Raw genomic sequence first — 18,131 nt, forward strand, 5'->3', positions numbered from 1 at the left:
GACGTGTTCAGAAATCAATTGCAATCACATCAGGTCAGCTGGACTGCTGTGTGCATGACAACCGAATTACATCATGAATACAGAGCACACACTGAGTCAAGCAACTGTCAATCCACGCACACTACTCTGACCGCTTTTACTGAGAGAAAGATGCTCATCCTGTCTAAGATTCAGTCTTGCAAAGAGATCTGATACAATGCATTTAATGTGCAACCAGTCTGACATGCTGAAGGGAAATAATTCATCTGCATTGTTTGGTCTTTTGTGAATCAATGTGTTGGGTTTTTGGGGGCAACCTAAAAACCTTGATGTAAGCACTGAGTTCCCATAAGAAGACGCTAAGAAGGCGGCACTTAATGATATTGTCTTTTAAAGGTTCAAAACCTGTATGATGTTCTTTCTTCAGTGGAACACAAAAGGAGAAGTTTAACAGAATGCAGAAACTGTTCTTTTGTTTAGAATGAAAGTGAATGGTGAGTTGGTGACCAAACTTTCAAGCTAAAAAAAATTTCAAAAAGTACCATAAAAGTCCACAAGTCTTCTGAAATCATGCAATAGCTTTTAAGTCATACGGACTATACTTTTATGGTATTTAATGGAGATTTCTTGTTATTTTTGGTGAATGACAGCCCCTCGTTTCATTGCATGAAAAAGAGCAGCACGAACATCCTGTCTAACATTTCTTTTTGTGTTTACGTGGGTAAAAATCGTACAGGATTGGAACAATTAAATGATAAATGTCTTGATTTTCTGTAACCGCACTAACCCAAAAGTACACGTTGGCGGAGTATGAAGCTGGCTGTCTATCTGTTGGTTATTATACCACACGCTGCGTTTGGGAAATCTCAGCTGGGATTTCCACCCTCCCACCCTCATATCACCACCTCGCTATATTGTAACACTTCCAAACGGAAATTACATGATTTGTATTCAGGCCTGTCACAGTAAGTTCCACCTAGTTTGGTAGTAAACATGTAGTGTTTTATGCTTTTCAAACATTCAGACACATCAGCGCTCATAAAAGACACACATGCAAACGCTGGAAATTAAAAAACAGTTAAAAGAGACGAATGGTTTGTCTGGCTTCCTGTTCAGACGAGGAGCTGTACACTACGAAAATCTCAAAGGTGCAAGTGTTCATTCTGTACAGGGATGTCTCTCATGAAAACCGGCACAGCACAGAACAGGAAGACCAAAAATGGAGCTAGTGCAAACTAAGCAAAGGTTACTTTCACTTTCAAGAGGTAATAGACCATCAGGCCATGTCTCATCACTGCAAAAATAGCACCGAGCTCTTTATACATGACACAAAATTAAAACCTTTCTAAGTGTTCTAGGGAAAATTGCATTTAGAAAAGGGAAGGCGCATTGAGAGTTAAAGACAACTGGAAAAAGATTTACAAAACATAGTAAGAAAAGCCCCTTTATTTCCAGGATCTGATTGCGTCGTAAGGGCTTACATAACAGGCTGAAGGAGAGGAAAGTGTGGAAACCGTCTCTAACAGGTAGCGTGCTTCAAAGACCCCCTGTTAACACAGCAAAAGTGAGTTGGGTGGATCCGTGACTTCAGACTGTCTCCGATTCCGAAAACAATGGGAATGTTTCTCTCTCTGTGAATGTTGAGAGGCTTGTCTCTGAAGAAGATTGTTTCTGTTTCTCCAAAAAAGTGTGCAGAGATGAAAGTTTGCAGGTTGGTTTGTAGATGCATATTCACTGAAGTTACAGCAATAAGATTTCGGTATGACTCTTAAGTGTGCTCAGTGAATCTGCTCGAGTCTAGTTTCATATTCTCAAAAAACATTGTGGCCTTTCTCCTATTCATAATTTAACACATAAAAATTGCACAAGAACAGTGAAATGAGAAAAAATAAGGCATTGACTTCTCAGCTCACGACTCAAAACAACTAATATAATTTATCTATATATAACATAATATAATAACATAGATTAAAATTAGTTATAAATATAAAGATAATATAGTTAACAAATATTTGTATTATCTATACACGCATTATATTTTATATATGTAATTCATTTATTTATATATATTTATATACTAATTGATGAGATTTATACTTGGTTTTAATAAACAGAACATTTTAGAATTGAATTTGGTTTCTCTTTTTTGATGGAACATGTGATGACATTATGCAACTGGGACATGAATTTACATTTGATTTATTAAAAAAAAAAAAAAAAAAAAAAAAAAAACTGTGAGGACTTTGCCTCCTCATTTCAGAACACCACTGATATATAGTAGTTGGAAAATAGTTATTGGAAAATCTTCCTCACAATGCCAGATTTGCTGATGCAAGTTAAACAAAGTGGACTGAAAGTTTAAGAGCATTTCAACTATAATTAACGCACATTAAGGAAATACAGTCTCTGCTGTAGAATCACCGGCACCAGGGACTTCAGGGAGATCCATCTGATTAAAACTTACATACGTCAGCCTCTTTTTCCATGAAAGGAGGTGCTTAACCTTCAGAAAACGTGGATTGTCCACATTAGAAAGTCTAAATGTTATGCTATTATATTAGGACATTATTCGGGACATGTCTAAATACAGTTTGATTTGTGTGACTGCTATTTAAAAAAATTAAATAAACATCTATTTAAAACAAAGTTAGTATGTTTAAAACTAGCTAGTTTTTCATTTCAAATGCAAATTTTACCCTATTAGTGGAAAGTGCCACCCATATCATCTCCCATCTATCATCAAACTGCAAGCATGCTTCCTGTCTATCTCATCTTGTCTTTATCTGTCTCAATCTATCCGCTGTCCTTTAATGTCTCGAGTACAGAGCATGACACAGATAAATCAGATAGATGGCATCAACAGTGCACATACAAGGTCTTTGGCAAGATCTATTCAAATACACGCATACCAACGCAGGTGTACACGCACACACCGGATTCACAAGTACAAACGGTTTCATATTTACTAGACATTCAAATAATATGCAAATATTACAAAAGTTTAACTTCTTATAGCTATAAAGCATAAGAAGCATCCACACATGGGCATTTGAGTGAGCATAAAACTGTGGATGCTTTACTTACAACAGAACAGTGATACAATTAATATACAAACAGACAAACGTGTTTATTTGCAATAAATAAAAGACTAAAAGAAAGAGACCTGCATAAGGATGTTCTGTCTGTTTACAGTTTGTGATGTAGTTTTATATGATTAGCCTCATTTACAGAATGCATTTTTATAAGCATAATTATTTGAATCACTCTTGGATTTTGCAGTTATTGTGACTTCACAGAGGCTTGAAATGTTATATATGATATATTCTGTGCTTTTCCTCATTAATATTTACATTAAAATAAATAGTTTCTACATTCACCATGTTACAGAACAGGTATCTGATTTCATAATCCAGTCCAATACTTTCACACTTCAATAACCAACACCATAAATTATGACCATAAATATGACAACTTAGTCTTGTTGTTAGTACTTTGTGTTTGTATTCATTTACAGTACATAAAATGATTGTATTAATGATGTAAAATGATGTATTAAAGCTTCCACATAATACACAGGCCACAGAGAAAGTTAACATGCATATTTTAAACTAGTCTCCAAAACTGCTGTAAAAACATCTCTGTCTGATCCCTGTTGATATTCTCCATAATAACGCTGTACTGTAATTTTGTACTCGGTAAGAGTGAATGTTTAATTATGAGCCTCAATCAGACATCAAAATCCCCCAGAAGCCTGTGTGGTCTATTTCTGTGCCTCTGTCTAAAAGCAGACAAGCGTTGTCTCGTAAAGACCATTACGGCTAGTAGACATTTATATCCACTCTCTTATCTCTCCCTCTTTGTGGCTTTCCAGCAGGCACGTTCCTGAAGCGCTCCTTACTTTCAGATTCCAGATCAGTGATTATGGATCACTGGAGCTTAATATAATGTCATTCACAGATCTCAGAGGACATGTGACTGACATTGGTACAGAAGCTGTTTAATGGGTCCCACGACTGGCAAGGTCGTATCTAACATGACAATGAAGTGAATTTTTAATTCAGTTACATTTTTTCATTTTTATGCAGATGAATTATTCATTTTACTCATCTGTGCTTTTATGGATGTTCCCTATAATTAAAGCAGAGCTCAGAAACAGTACAACACTGCCTAATAAATAAAACCACAGAGATGAAAGTAGAATACACTTACAGATGTTTTAACCTGAAGAATGACATGATCAGCCAGAATGAGATGACTTAAAATGAACAGCTTCCATATGCATATTTAAAAACACTCATTTGTTTAACTCTTTCATGTGTAGCTCTTCAGACCATAAACAGATTCAGCTATCATATGTTGAACCAGTTGATCCAATTCACACATTGGACTGAACAAATGATTGACATATCTGACTGATTTGTTCACAAACTAGAGTTTAACCAAAGTCCCTTTAAGACAAGTCATTTCACTCTGCACTGCAGCCATCTTTGAAACGCCTCTCGGGCGTGCAAGACAAGTGCAGCTCCTATCTTTTTGAATGGGGAAACATCAAATTCTCCAAAACTGTTCGCCATGCTACAATTCAATTTCATATTTGAAATCACAGATGAAATCTGACAACAACTGTCTCATAAATTTTGTTTCTAAAATCTCAATTCATGACAGAAAACTGAATTTTTCAGGCTGGATTAAAGGAGAACTCCGGTCAATTTTAACATTGAGCTCATTTTATTGTACATTTGGAGTGCTGTCAATGGGCTATGTGCACAAGCGTTGTGACGTACGAAAAATGAGCTCAATGTTAAAATTGACCGGAGTTCTCCTTTAAGCTAATGACTCCGGAGATTTTAATGGCAGCTGCAGTGACGTGATGAGTTTACCAATCTGTGATTGGCTCTTATTTAGAAGGCAGGACTTATTCCGCCATATTGAGCGTTGCCAGAGCCCGTCTACGGAGAGCCTTGGCACTTCCTATTAGCCCCATTGTATCGATCTTGGTTGCAGTTCCATTAGAATTCCACTGGAGGTGATCGCGGGCGAGTGCAGACTGAATGGGAGTCTATGGGGCTATAGGCGGCTAAATGTGTCTCTTTCACCCGATTGCCGTTGAGAAATCTCAGAATTTATTGTAGGTTTTGCAAGTTCAACATGGGTTATAGGTCGAAAGATGAATGAACGAGTACTTAAGCCCTTTCGATTTCTTACAGGTTGAGTTGTTGTTGCCCATAACACGCAAGCATTCTGCTAATAAACGCTGATTGGTCAGTGAAGGACTGATTACGACCAGAGATAACGCTTGATGGCAATGTGGCATCCGAAGCGGGACCAGAAACAAACAAAACAAAAACTCTTCTAGCACGTGTGTTTGCCTGTGTCAGCTGTGTTGTCGATGCCTCAAGAGAAAAGAAAGTGCAGAGCGTGAACGCACCAGTGTGACTGAAGGACTGCCGTAAAGCAGTATCTCTGGTCGTACTATGTGTATGACGTCATTGACATTTTAAAAGACTTTTTAAAGCAAATAAGTGACTCTAAAAAATCTAACACCCAGCAGTGTGTAATTTATTTGCATCTCCTTTCGAATACAACATTCAAATTACTAGACAAAAAATTATATCCTGAGAAAAGTGGATTTTGATGGGTATATCTCCATAGACCTCCATTCATTCTGCACTCGCCTGCGAGCGCCCCCGCATGGACAGAGACGTGTTACTGCAGCCAGTCCAGAAACCGGAAGTAACCAGAGAGTGCCAATTCTCTTCCTATTAGACATTCTCTGGCGTTCCCCATTCAAAACAATTTGAGAGACGTGTCTTGTGTAATTCTATAGTCTTTAGTTTAACTCACTGGCTGCATCTGAAATTGCATACTCTCTTGAGTAGGTATTTATTTTGAATATAGTATGTGTGTGTAAAATGAATGTAATCTGTATGTACAACATGTTGACATTATCATGAGACATACTGTACCAGCATCAGTTGCGTCGCTTCACTGCCATTCACAAATCCTCTCCCGTGGCCTCATGGGACAGTAAAGTGTCCATCGTGTGTATGCACACTTCAGTATCTCACCAGGTACTTTTTTTCCTATTCTTTTATGAGTACTGTGAATTCAGACATACTTCTTTTTTCACATTCTGTTTTTCACCTACTATATAGTAGGGAAGTATGAAACTGGCTTCTTTTGAACCTTTTTTTTTTTTCAGTGAACCAGTTGATCCAGTTCAGACATTGGACTGAACAAATGATTCACAAATCTGACTGATAGGTCACTGAAGGGGAAGATTATTGGTGAATAATATCTTTAGATTTTTTTCATTCAAATCATGTAGACTACTTCTATCCAGACTTTTTGGTTTGTTTTTGTCATTTTTGGAACTTAACAGTCTTTAACAGCTTAACAGTCTTTTTTTTTTTACTTTTTGTTCCACAGAAGAAATAAAAACGGTTGTTTGTCTGCTTTTTCATACTGATACTATACCCAACAGTTCAGAATAGAACATCTGCAGATCGATTCTTTAGCAGGACAAACACATAAACTTCATGAACAGGATGAAATTTACTTTCTGGCCTTTGCAACTGTGTTTGCAATATCACCATTTTTGGCAAGTCCATCCTAAGCTCTACGCCAATGTTCTAGGAGGTGAAAACAACACTGCACAGACAGAAGCGGTGCTCACGTGGCAACATATTCACAACAAGTCCTGAGTAATATTTCGCTGAAAACCTCAGCGCTAACACTGATCTGAGCCAGGTGGATCCGACTCGAGAGGAAACAGCTGCTATTATGACCTACATAATGATCTCAGCTCATTGCTTTCTTTCTTTTTATGAAAATTTATAATTTCCTTGTAATGTGAATAAATCTAATTTAAACAGCACACAATTATATGAGACACATGAACACATGAACCCAAGATCTTCATCATAAAATGAAAATGATGACCAATCAACAGCATTTTCTGCATTTCTGTTTCACAACCAAATGAAACTCCACACAGCTTCTCCCGCACCCACACACTGCCCACACAGCTCTGAGGCATCATCCTTCAGGAACAAAATAGGACCATTTTTTAAGTATGCAGAGCAAGTGGAATTTGAAGTGAATATCGTGATGACGAGATGGAATCATAACAGTGGTGTACAATCTGTCATGTTTTCACTTCTGTTTTTATGGCATCACTGCTTTCAATAAACATTAGTTCTAAACTTCTTCAACCAGTGTGAATTACTGGTCCACAGTCGCTGACTGACATCTATCCCTCGAATAATAAGCATGTTTTATATGCAGTTGATATAATTGAATATTTATGAATGATTGGTTGAATAAATGATTCACTTAGCCTACTCATTTATAACTAGTTTCGATCCTGAATGAATCGCCGTTTTTTACAAATCGGTTGAATGAATCATTCAATAACTTTCCGATCCTGAATGAATCAGTGTTTTGAAAAATCTGAGTCAGATTCAATGAGTCACTCAGAAAGACTTGTCGCCAACTACTAACGTACTGATGTAACCTGCAGAAACAATATTTGACTGAAAGTTGATTTTACTATTTCTTGTAATTTACACTATAGTGTATATTTTATTAAATCTTACCGGCAACTACATTACGGTTATGTCCTGCCCCTCAACACATAAACAATACTGTCTGGCTGAAGTTCCCTCTGTGACATTTTTATGATGAAGTTATGCTAAAATATTGCGTGTATGTATTATCATCCATGTACAGTGGACTCAAAACAGTTCCTAAAAATCTGTTCCTGGCTGCATTTCAGTCGAGTGCTTAAGACCCTGAAAGTCTCAGTGAAGGCCTTGGAAGGACATCTTTTCTAAAGCACACGGTTTTGAGCTTCGCTGGAGCTGACTGGGATCCAAACAGATGGCTTGAGGGTGCGCTGGAATCAAAAAAATCTCAAATCTGCAAGCAAAAATATCTCTAATTGGCTTTAAAAATGACACCTTCAGTATAAAGCCTCGCAATGCCACGCTTCCAAGGATCAAACAGCTTATAACGGATTCAAGCGCGATTCGGCTTTTGTGTTTTCGCACCAAGCGCCCACTACAGACTGAAAAAATCCGTCTTTGCAGCCCACTTTGCAGAGATATGCAGCTTGAACATGATGTGTAAATAGGACACTGAGGTGGTTCAGAGTGTTTGATGTTTGCAGTTCTTTACACAGGACCCTTAGTGGTTATGATGGAAGGGTTAAACGTGCTCTGCAAAAAGCCCCATCTGTGATGGCACTGACCACAGCAAGGAACCATGCACACCAAAACACACACCTGCCTTTCATCTTCTCAGTGAGAAACACTGTAGAGGAAGCAAGCAGCTTTAGCAATTGTTCTGATTTTTCAATACATTTCAGGAAATATATGATAATTTAGATAGTTCCTCTTAAAATATGACATGGAACAATGATCTATACATAAAAGCTTATATGCCTATATCCTAACCAGTGTTATTTAGTATCAGAGAGATACTATTATAATTTTTATTATTATTATTACTTGTAATTTACATTTTATTTTCATTTTAGTTGTAGTTTTAGGTTTTTTTGTTTTGTTTTTTCATGTGTCTACGTTTTTAGTATTTTTTATTTTAGTTTTTATTACATCAAGTTAAACTAAATAAAAAATGTAAACGTTGCTTTGGCAACTAGCTGAAATAAAATACATTTATTTTATTGTTTTATTTTATTTTGTCATTTTATTTCAGTTAATGTTTATTTAATTTCAGTTATCATTTTTTAATGGTTTTAGTTTTAGTTTACTAATAACCCTGATCCTAATCAATTTTTGCTGTAATTGAACCTCAAATATGACCAATTTCAAACAAAAAAGCAGCATTAGGACAGACTGTTAGCATGTTGCAAAGTGACAGTAACCTAATGTAATTTTTTTGAGAGCCCAGTTCTCCCAATGACTTCAGATGTGTTCAAGGGTCTTGATCTCAGGAAGGGTTTGGTGTCTACACACACACTTCGTCTAAACACACACCCCATCCCCCTTCGTCGTGGGGCCCCATGAGTCGAGCACAGGAAGCGTGAGTAAGCTCGCAACTCAACCTTCAGGGAACGCCACGTAGTAACAAGAGGTCGACGAGTCAGGAAAGAGGAAGTGTGAATGCTTTCCAGCAGTTTACAGCTTTCTGCTCGAGGGCATGTGACTCTGTGACTGGAGTTAGACAGCCAAGCAGACAGAAACACAGACAGACAGACACACAGAGAGAGAGAGAGAGAGAGAGACACACGCAACCCTTCTGCCAGAAGCCTGATGAAACCCCTGCATCTAATCATCGACTCCTGACATTTAAATCTGCTGCATACATAAGTGCGCACACGTCACGCAGGTATACAACTAGCCAACAAGTACAACAACAAGTAATGCCTTATGGGATCTCAATAAGAGATACAATATAATAACATAGCTAGAGAAATTGGAAAACTGATAGAATTCGCCTGTGCTCAGTTCAGAGAGAGCATGGGTATCATCAATGCGTGTCCTCGAGGACGATCAGAGCACTTGACACACACGCCTCCATATGTGTGTGGTGTGTGTTCTCATTCTGAGAGCCTAACACTTCACCACACACTCTTGACTAATAGCAGATGTCAGGTGCTGTAGTTCACATCCCAACGTTGTAGCCCTCAGGCCTGAACTGCTTCTAACACTCAACAAAACGATGATTCCTGGATACTATCATTCAGCGTAACGTGTCTTACATTCTATAATGAGATTACATGGCTTGAATAACACCTATTTAAAATACTGCTTGTTGTTAGCATATGTCGCTACGCTAATATGTTACTCTAAACTGTATTAGTCTGTTTTAATTAGATGGAACAAGTTTTTTTATACTTATCAGCATTGAATGAAATATAATATAATCTCCATTTCTCTCAGGTTTTTCCACAGCAAGGACATTTTCAATTTTTGGAGCATCCTAAACATCAAAAATGTGCCTATGTAGCCTAAACATGCTGTCTAGGCAGGCAGCTCACTAGGTTTTTACAGACCGGCCACCACGAACCCCCTCAAATGATTTTCTGCAACAACAACCACTCTGCATCCATTATTGAAAAACCTTGTCACTCGATACTCAATAAGCTCCACACATCCGCTCATGAACAAGAGCCTTGAAGGGCACTTCACCCTCAGGAGTATACGTCTGCATATTTATAGGCTTACTTGTTCATTCAATGTCCATAATATAGTAAAAGTAGTAAAGACTGAGACAAATAAAGAGAGAGGCAAGCTGGCAAAGTGAGAGCAGCTATTGATTATAGCAAGTTTTTCTACTTGGTGGCAGTGATATATTTAACTATGGAAATCCAATAGCAGCACAGATGCTCACTTTGTCTCTTACTCTACATTTGTTACATTTCTAAAGCATGAGTGGTTTTCTTGTCTTCTGTTCTTGTTCTATCTCCTCCAAAGCCCACAAGCATTCGACATATGTGCAAACAGATCTGATCAATCAGCAACAGTGACAGTTTGAGAAACGACATTTACAAGAACACACGAGATTTACTGGAGACTAATTTCAACACGATTCCTCAGGAAATTCTGTGACTTCACCACTTCAGTGCAAGGTTCACCGAACTAACTGAAATTAAGGAGAACTTCACCCATCTGTACTCATCGGTTCCAACTTGCAAAGTCAGGCTGTGTACACTGAAAATGCAGAAGCAAATACGTCGTATTTGAACTTATTTCCATTCATTTGTCAGCAGCATGTGGCTCAGAATAGAACAGAAGTGCTGATGATGGGATCACATGACTGATGTTTCAATAACATCATGGGATATGTCACATAAAGCTTATAAGGAAAGTTCTCAGTTATGACATCAAATGTAAGTGTCTAAAACAGCTGCTTGTTTAAGACTCCAAATGATTTTCTTCATGGAAAAAACACACACAAATGTTCTAACTTTTCTGAGCTAAATACATGGTAGCAGTAGCAGCAAAATAGCTAAAGTCACCATGGGTTGCATTTAGGGTTATTATGTAATATGGGTAATATAATATTAGGGTTATTAAGTAATACTAAAACTATTAAGGTAATTTTTGTTCATTGAAATAAAGCTGAAATAAAATAAAATATAAATACTAGAAGAAAGTATAAATACTAGAAGAAAAATGATAAATGTTACATTGGCAAATAACTGGTTAAGCACTAAAATGACTAAAACTTAATCTGAAATAAAAGTAAAAGTAAATACCTTTTTAAAAAACTTCAATAGGACTATTTAAAAATAATAATAATAAAATGCAAAAAAAAAAATTTTAATAAAAACTACTGTAAAAAACAGTAGCATTAGAATTTCTGTGTGCAATAGAACATTTAAAGAGAAAACAAAAGATGGGTTTAGTGAATTGTTCACAATAATAAAAAATAGCATGTATTAAAAAAATAAGGTCAATTTTTCCCCATGATGCTCCAGGGGGACTTTCCATGAAATGCACCTGCTAAATAGTACTTGCAACAAATCCATTTCATATCATTGAAATAATAAGTCCTAATTAGCCATTTAGCAAAGAGAGATTACGTTTCTGCTCTGATTGGAGGATAAGAATCAGTGGATGAAAAGATGAGACAGATGGATAAATGAGAAAGGAGGAGTTTAGTTGAGCTGTCACTGTGGCTCTAAACATACAGACAAACATCGATCAAGCTTACAGCCCTGCAGCGCAAAAGCTTATTACTGGAGATCAATCGCTACGATCTATCAGTCAGTGAGAAAACACGTCATCACACCAGGCAACCCCGACAGCACAAAGATGAAAAAAAATTAGATTTAAAAGAAAACAAAAAAATGTTAGAGAATTTTAAGTGGAGATCTATTTAAATTTCAGTGAACATTCTAATTCGCTCATTCAAACATGATACAGATTTAATAAAACTGCTGCTTGCTTACTGTGATAAACCATTTCCTTACAGTATTTACTCATTTAATTAATACATAGGCTAATATATGTATTTTAATTTATAAATTAAAATATATTTACAAACACATTTGATGAAAAATACATTAAAAATGTCAATGAATAAATATATTTATTTTTTAACCTTTTTATTTCTGTAATTTTAGAAGCTATTTTACAGTGACCTACTATATCTATGTTACTTTATTCCAAACTTCATTTCCGACAATATTTGTGCTACACTTGTGATAAAACAAGTGTTGGCAGATTTGCCCAGAGCGAGTGTCAGAAGAATGAGACAGATGTTTTGTCAGTCGTGTGGAAAAAATTGGTGATGTCTTACAGAGTGTCTAAATGTGTGTGTGAAGACTTTTCCCCTTCTGTGCTAATGAATGCATACACAGAGACAATATGAGATAAGAGAACAGATGTGCATGTATGGGATGCTGCTGTGGACAAGATCAGATGACATAAGCTCTACTACTGTACATGTCTGATAGTGAACTAAATGGTGTCAAACCGTCTTAACATTGAAAAGCAGGGTCAAGTGTACATGAGCCCCTTGCATGCACAACAAAGACAAACAATATTTCTTTGCCAAAAGACACATTAGCTCTAACTACAGCTTTGCAAAAAGCTTTTGGAAACATTTAGTTTGACTTTGAAGCCATATCGATTTTTAAAGCATACTAGGATAAATGGGGAGGTGTAACATCTCAAATGATCGACGTTCACTTAAATTAGCTTTCTGCAATGAGTCCGGATGCAGCAAGGGTTGCATTGTATAGCACTTTCAAAAGATTATCGCACCAACAATATATATTTAGGCTATATATATATATAGCCTAAATATTTCCGGTTTCAGAATTGGTGATGACGGTTATGACGTGAGTCAAATGTGACGGTTCGTAACATAACCGTCGTCGGGGGGGCATTGCGACGTTCGTCTGTTATTGGACAACTTAGTTTGAAAAAACGAGCAGACGATTAGCTATTTGATCACCTAAATAAAAAAAATAAAAAAATTATTATTTGTGTAGTGTTCAATGTTGTTATCGATAGAGATACGCGGATGGGGTATTATTTCATCCGCAACCGCATCACAAAACTCATCATCCGCACCAACGTTTTTTGACCAAATTTCAAAGCCGCACCCGCCCGCCATCCGCTGATTGTTTTGCGGTCTATGGACGATGCAATGCTCTGCTGATGAGAGCCGCAAGAAAGCCCTTGTCTGTTCTAGAAAGGATGCAGCAAAGATATTTAATGCTAATGTATGAGGCATAGGCCTACGCTGAGTTTCATTCATTTACGATGAGATGCGCTCTAGTTCACAATGCAATGCAAGTGAACGCGGCGCGCTGGCGCCTCAATGTCACGGTTATTATATTGTCTACTATATTTGCTTTTTATTTATTAAATACATGCAATTGGTTGATGAAACATTTATTAAAATTAATATACAATTTATACAAAACGAAATTCGTTTTAAAAAAAGGCTTTCTACAAAGAAATACTAATGAAGTGGTAAAAATCATGTCTGACTATTTACATAACAAAACTTGCGTTGGTACTTGGCAAAGAATCAAATACAGTTGGAAACGACATAGACCATTAATGACACAGACTGTTAACAATTGTTTTTAATTAGTGTTTAAATATTCTCTATGATAAAAAATATTTGTAAAAAATATTTTAATAACACGGTTTTGGCGGTTATAGAGATCTAATGACGGTGTTCAACTATAACCGTCGGTCTCACGGTTATATACTAACTGCCACACCCCTATATATATATATATATATATATATATATATATATATATATATATTAGGGGTGTAACGGTACACGTTCATCCCGAACCGTCACGGTACGGACGTCATGGTTCGGTGCATGCAGTCAGACGAAGAATACAGTCAGTCACAGGCGATCAACACTCCAATCCAGAAGGGGGCGCGCGAGGTAATGCAACGCTGCTTGCTAACCACCATAACAGAAAAAAGAACAGAAGAGGAAGAGACAATCTATGCACCAACCCAAAACAAGAGCTCAGATGGCACGCAAGAGCTTGCTAGTAGCCTATATGCTGAGTTTCGATTTATTTTTGTGACGCGCTCCACAAGCTTCACTGAAAGGAAACCAGGACGGCAGAAAGTGGCATCCTGTTTGTTTTCTTTATTTTACAAAAGCACGATGATTTGTTTTTATTGAATAAATAAAGGTTAGTTTTGTCCATTTCCATCTTATTTAAAGGCCCACTGAAGTGTCTTGGAACGCGCAGCTTTGTATGATCCATTGACGTAATTTCCACTGAAACAGGAAGCTAAGACAAGACATATTGAATACCCTTTTCAAATAGCCAATAGCGTTTAGTTTACCCCACAGACTTAAATTCGTACTTGATGATTGATTGGATTCAATAGTAGAGGTGTGAATAAATTCTAGCCATTTCAATCTTAACCATCGTACAAGCGAACCGAACACACGTCTCCAACCCATACTGCTCCGTGACATGTCAACACCGGTCGCTTTGGCCAGGTGGTATATAGCACAGGGGGAGGGACGCTTTAGATTCTAGAGAGCATTTGATTGGACCGCGGTGATGTCATAAAAACCCGTGATCCATTTTAGCGGAAGTGAAACACTATAAGTTTTGAATGCTTATATCTCCTAAATGCAAATTTTGTCATTGTTCTGCAACGCACCAGCTTATTCATAACCTTAAGGCTAACATATTCATACTAAAAACTAAAAAACTTTAACCTTTAACTAAATCCATATCAAAACCAGCTACAGTATAACTGACGGCATGCTGTTTACATGTTTACTTCCCTGAGGAGAAATATTACTCTTAATATCAGACAACACTCATTTAAAGTCTGCTGCTCACGTTTCACAGCAGGTGAGAGAGAACTAAGAGATCGCTGAGTTTGCATTAGGAGACCCTTTGGGGTTTAGGGGCTCTTGACTATATTGATCAGTGCAGTAACATGCTTAGGGCAAAACATCTGCCAGGGCCAATATGCTCACTAATACACAGTAATAATGCACAGTTAAAACTAGAACACGGTTATGCATGCATACAGTCAGTCCAACAAGCATGCAAACTAATCTGAAGATGTAATACATCAAGACAATCATGCCACATCCCCTGCCATCATTCACTGATCTTTAATTTAACATACTGAAGAGTGGACTAAATAAGAAGCAGGATGAGACGCAGACACTCTATTTATTCCAGCAGACAGCCAATAGCCCAGCATCTCGGAACGTAATCAACTGAGACAACACCACAAAAAACTCAGCCAACGCACAGGCTAACGTCAGGAAAATCAAACACAACCCTGCTGTCTTTACCACATCTGTGGCCGAGGCTGAAGCTATACCATAAACTGTGACGGATGACTGTCGCACAAGAAAAATCTAAATCATGCCACTTTGATGATGCTTGGAAACAGAACAGGCAAATATGTCAGTGCATTGTGGGACGAGTGCAGAATGATTGTGTGACTACGTGTTTCAAACAAGAGATTTGAAAGTGAATTTGTATCTTACCTTTCCGAAATCTCGAACGTCGAACAAATCGAAAGCCTCAAACAGCTCGCTCTTCTTCATCCCGAATATCTCTGAGCAGGCGTGCAAAAATGTCCTGATGTTCTTCAAGCAGAGAAACTAGACAGAAATGAAAGGCATATGTTATATTAAAGAGGAATATTTAATATTTAAATTACCTTAATGTTAATATTGGTTTTGAAGTATCATTTTGCATCAACATCTGATGAAGTGCCTTTTTTACAAGCCTGTTCTAACTATATTTTTATTTCAAATGAATTATGAACTTAATCTAACAAAATATTATTTGAAGATAGTATATTGTTAATGAACATTTTAATGTATATATATATATGCATTTACATGATCATAGCCTGTCATAACAAATATATTTTAAACTATGCCATTTTAAATATTCTACATCCTATTCATATTTATATAAAAAAACATTAGTTTTATTTAAAACTACATACATCAAAATAAAAGTCAGTCATATTTTTGTCAAACATTCCTAAATTCAATTAAAAATGAAGGCATATGAGAACTATAACTACAAAACCACATTGGAGAACAAGACTAACCACAGTTAGTTTTTTTTTTTATTCTCCATACTTATTTTATTTAATACCTGCTCTGAATCATGACTAATGAGTTTACCAAACAGCAAACGGCTGGCGAACATCCAAACACATTCATTTATAAAGTGAAATGAGATGAGTCTCAAACACAAGCTGTTGCATTAAGCTGACACCTGTGTTGACTCATGACCACAGCTCTGTTACAAAACGGATACTTTATCAGAACTCTAGATCCAGATTCTCATCGTCTGACCACAAAACTCCACGGTAACTGCAAGCTATCAAAAACCATTGGCTAATTCACTGAATCATACTAAAGATTTGAGTTCTTGTGGTCTTTTGAGTGAAAAATATTACAGTAATGTTATATAAGTCAGTATTACTAGTGAAAGTATTGGCTTACAAGTCTACAGTCTTTTTTATTTTTTTTTGCATTATGTGAGCAATACTGTCATGTTCATTATTGCATTAAAAAAAAAACGTAGTTAAAAGATAAAATACTAACCATCGGATACTACCCACACCTGCTTACTAGTTATTATTTTTAACTAATAATGATTTATTTAAATGATCCCTTATTAATGTTATATGTATTATTAAAAACAATAATAAAATGTATATTTTTGAAGTATTAATAAAACATTAATTAAAAAACGAAAGGTAACACTTTACAATAAGGTTCCATATGTTATCATTAGTTAACTACACGAACTAACAATGAATACTTCTAAAGCATTTCTTAATCTCAGTTCATGTTAATTTCAACATTTACTAATAAATTCTTAAAATCAAATGATGTATCTGTTAATATAATTGAATGGACCTGAGCTAACATGAACTACCAATGAACAGTTGTATATAATCAACTAACTTTATTTACTTAACTGTTTTTATTAACTAACAAAGAGTAATAAATACTGTAACGTATCTATTGCTCATTGTTCGTTAGATAATACATTAATATAAACCAATGGAACCTTATTGTAGTGTTACCAAAAGAAACAATTCATCGTTTTAATGAAATTTTAATACATAATTTAAAAAAAAATTATAGTTTTGTTTGTTTATTAATAAATCAACACACTAATCGGTACAGTAGTTAGTACACACATATTGCACAAAAAAAGTTCGTTTTACAGTTTTGTAAATTTATGATCTGTAATTTCCTTTCCCAGTGTATGCAAAATGCCTGTGACATCAGACACAGGAAATTTTCATCAACAGTGCAGCAATGTGTTCTCACAATAACCCAGAAAACACTGATTGTAATCTTAATGGATGTCCTGTCATGGTCTGCAGATCAGCACCTTTAACCTCTCGCTGGGCATGTTCACAAGAATGTGTCTGTTTCTACCAGTTAGATTTTCACCCGGCATCTGTCGTTGGCCGTGCGTCGCCTGTCAAGCTCTTGTAAAAGAGTTTGACATCTTGCTTCAATGCCAAGTTTCTATCTTAAGCAACAAGAGGAAGTGAATACATCAAGAGTCTCTATGTTTTGTGCGGCAGCTACACCTGTGATTTCTTGAAACACAAAGTGCTCACATTACTATGTAAAACTATAACCTCTGAGAGGAAGGACGCTCAACCCTCAACCTCTGGCATTTAATGCGCAGAAAACATCAGTCTGGAAAAATTCTTAGGGAAAGCTTTTTCTTGCATACAAACTAATAAGTCTTATCTGCGAGAAGCTTGCAGATCAAAAGCGAGCGACACATGCACCGCCTCTCAGTTCCCATTCCCCCTCTACAGATGACTTAACCAAAGGCCTAGGGCTGCACTTATGCACAGATAAGACAAGCAAGTGTTCAGCGAGCAAATCTATTTGACTGTTTACACTTGTTTGGTTTCAACACATTATCAGAAAGGCACATCTCGTGGTTGCCCTGAAGTCTTTAGGAGTCCTGCAGGGTCTGAAGGAAGCTAGATAGAAACAGAGAGGAAGAGGAAAAGAGAGCGAGAGTAAAATAAAGACAAACATTTAACACATGATGTGCCTAGACACTTTCAGCGCTGTTTTCTGCATTACAGCTGCCTCGGACCCGTCCTGCTCAACCAAACATGGCTTTTAAATCTATCCTGGTGGAAAACTGCTCT

The 18,131-nt window shown here is 36.6% G+C and overlaps 1 protein-coding gene across 1 annotated transcript in view; it reads right to left on the bottom strand.

The window, feature by feature from the left end:
• Nucleotides 1–18,131, bottom strand: part of vav3 (vav guanine nucleotide exchange factor 3) — a 62,029-nt gene that overhangs the window by 34,433 nt on the left and 9,465 nt on the right. Inside the window, exon 2 of the mRNA XM_081352211.1 lies at nucleotides 15,463–15,579. Within this exon, the coding sequence (XP_081208337.1) occupies nucleotides 15,463–15,579 (117 nt within the window). The remainder of the gene's footprint in view (nucleotides 1–15,462; nucleotides 15,580–18,131) is intronic.

This window comes from Scardinius erythrophthalmus, assembly GCF_964197995.2.
Source record: "Scardinius erythrophthalmus genome assembly, chromosome: 22".
In the NCBI taxonomy this organism is placed as follows: Eukaryota; Metazoa; Chordata; class Actinopteri; order Cypriniformes; family Leuciscidae; genus Scardinius; species Scardinius erythrophthalmus.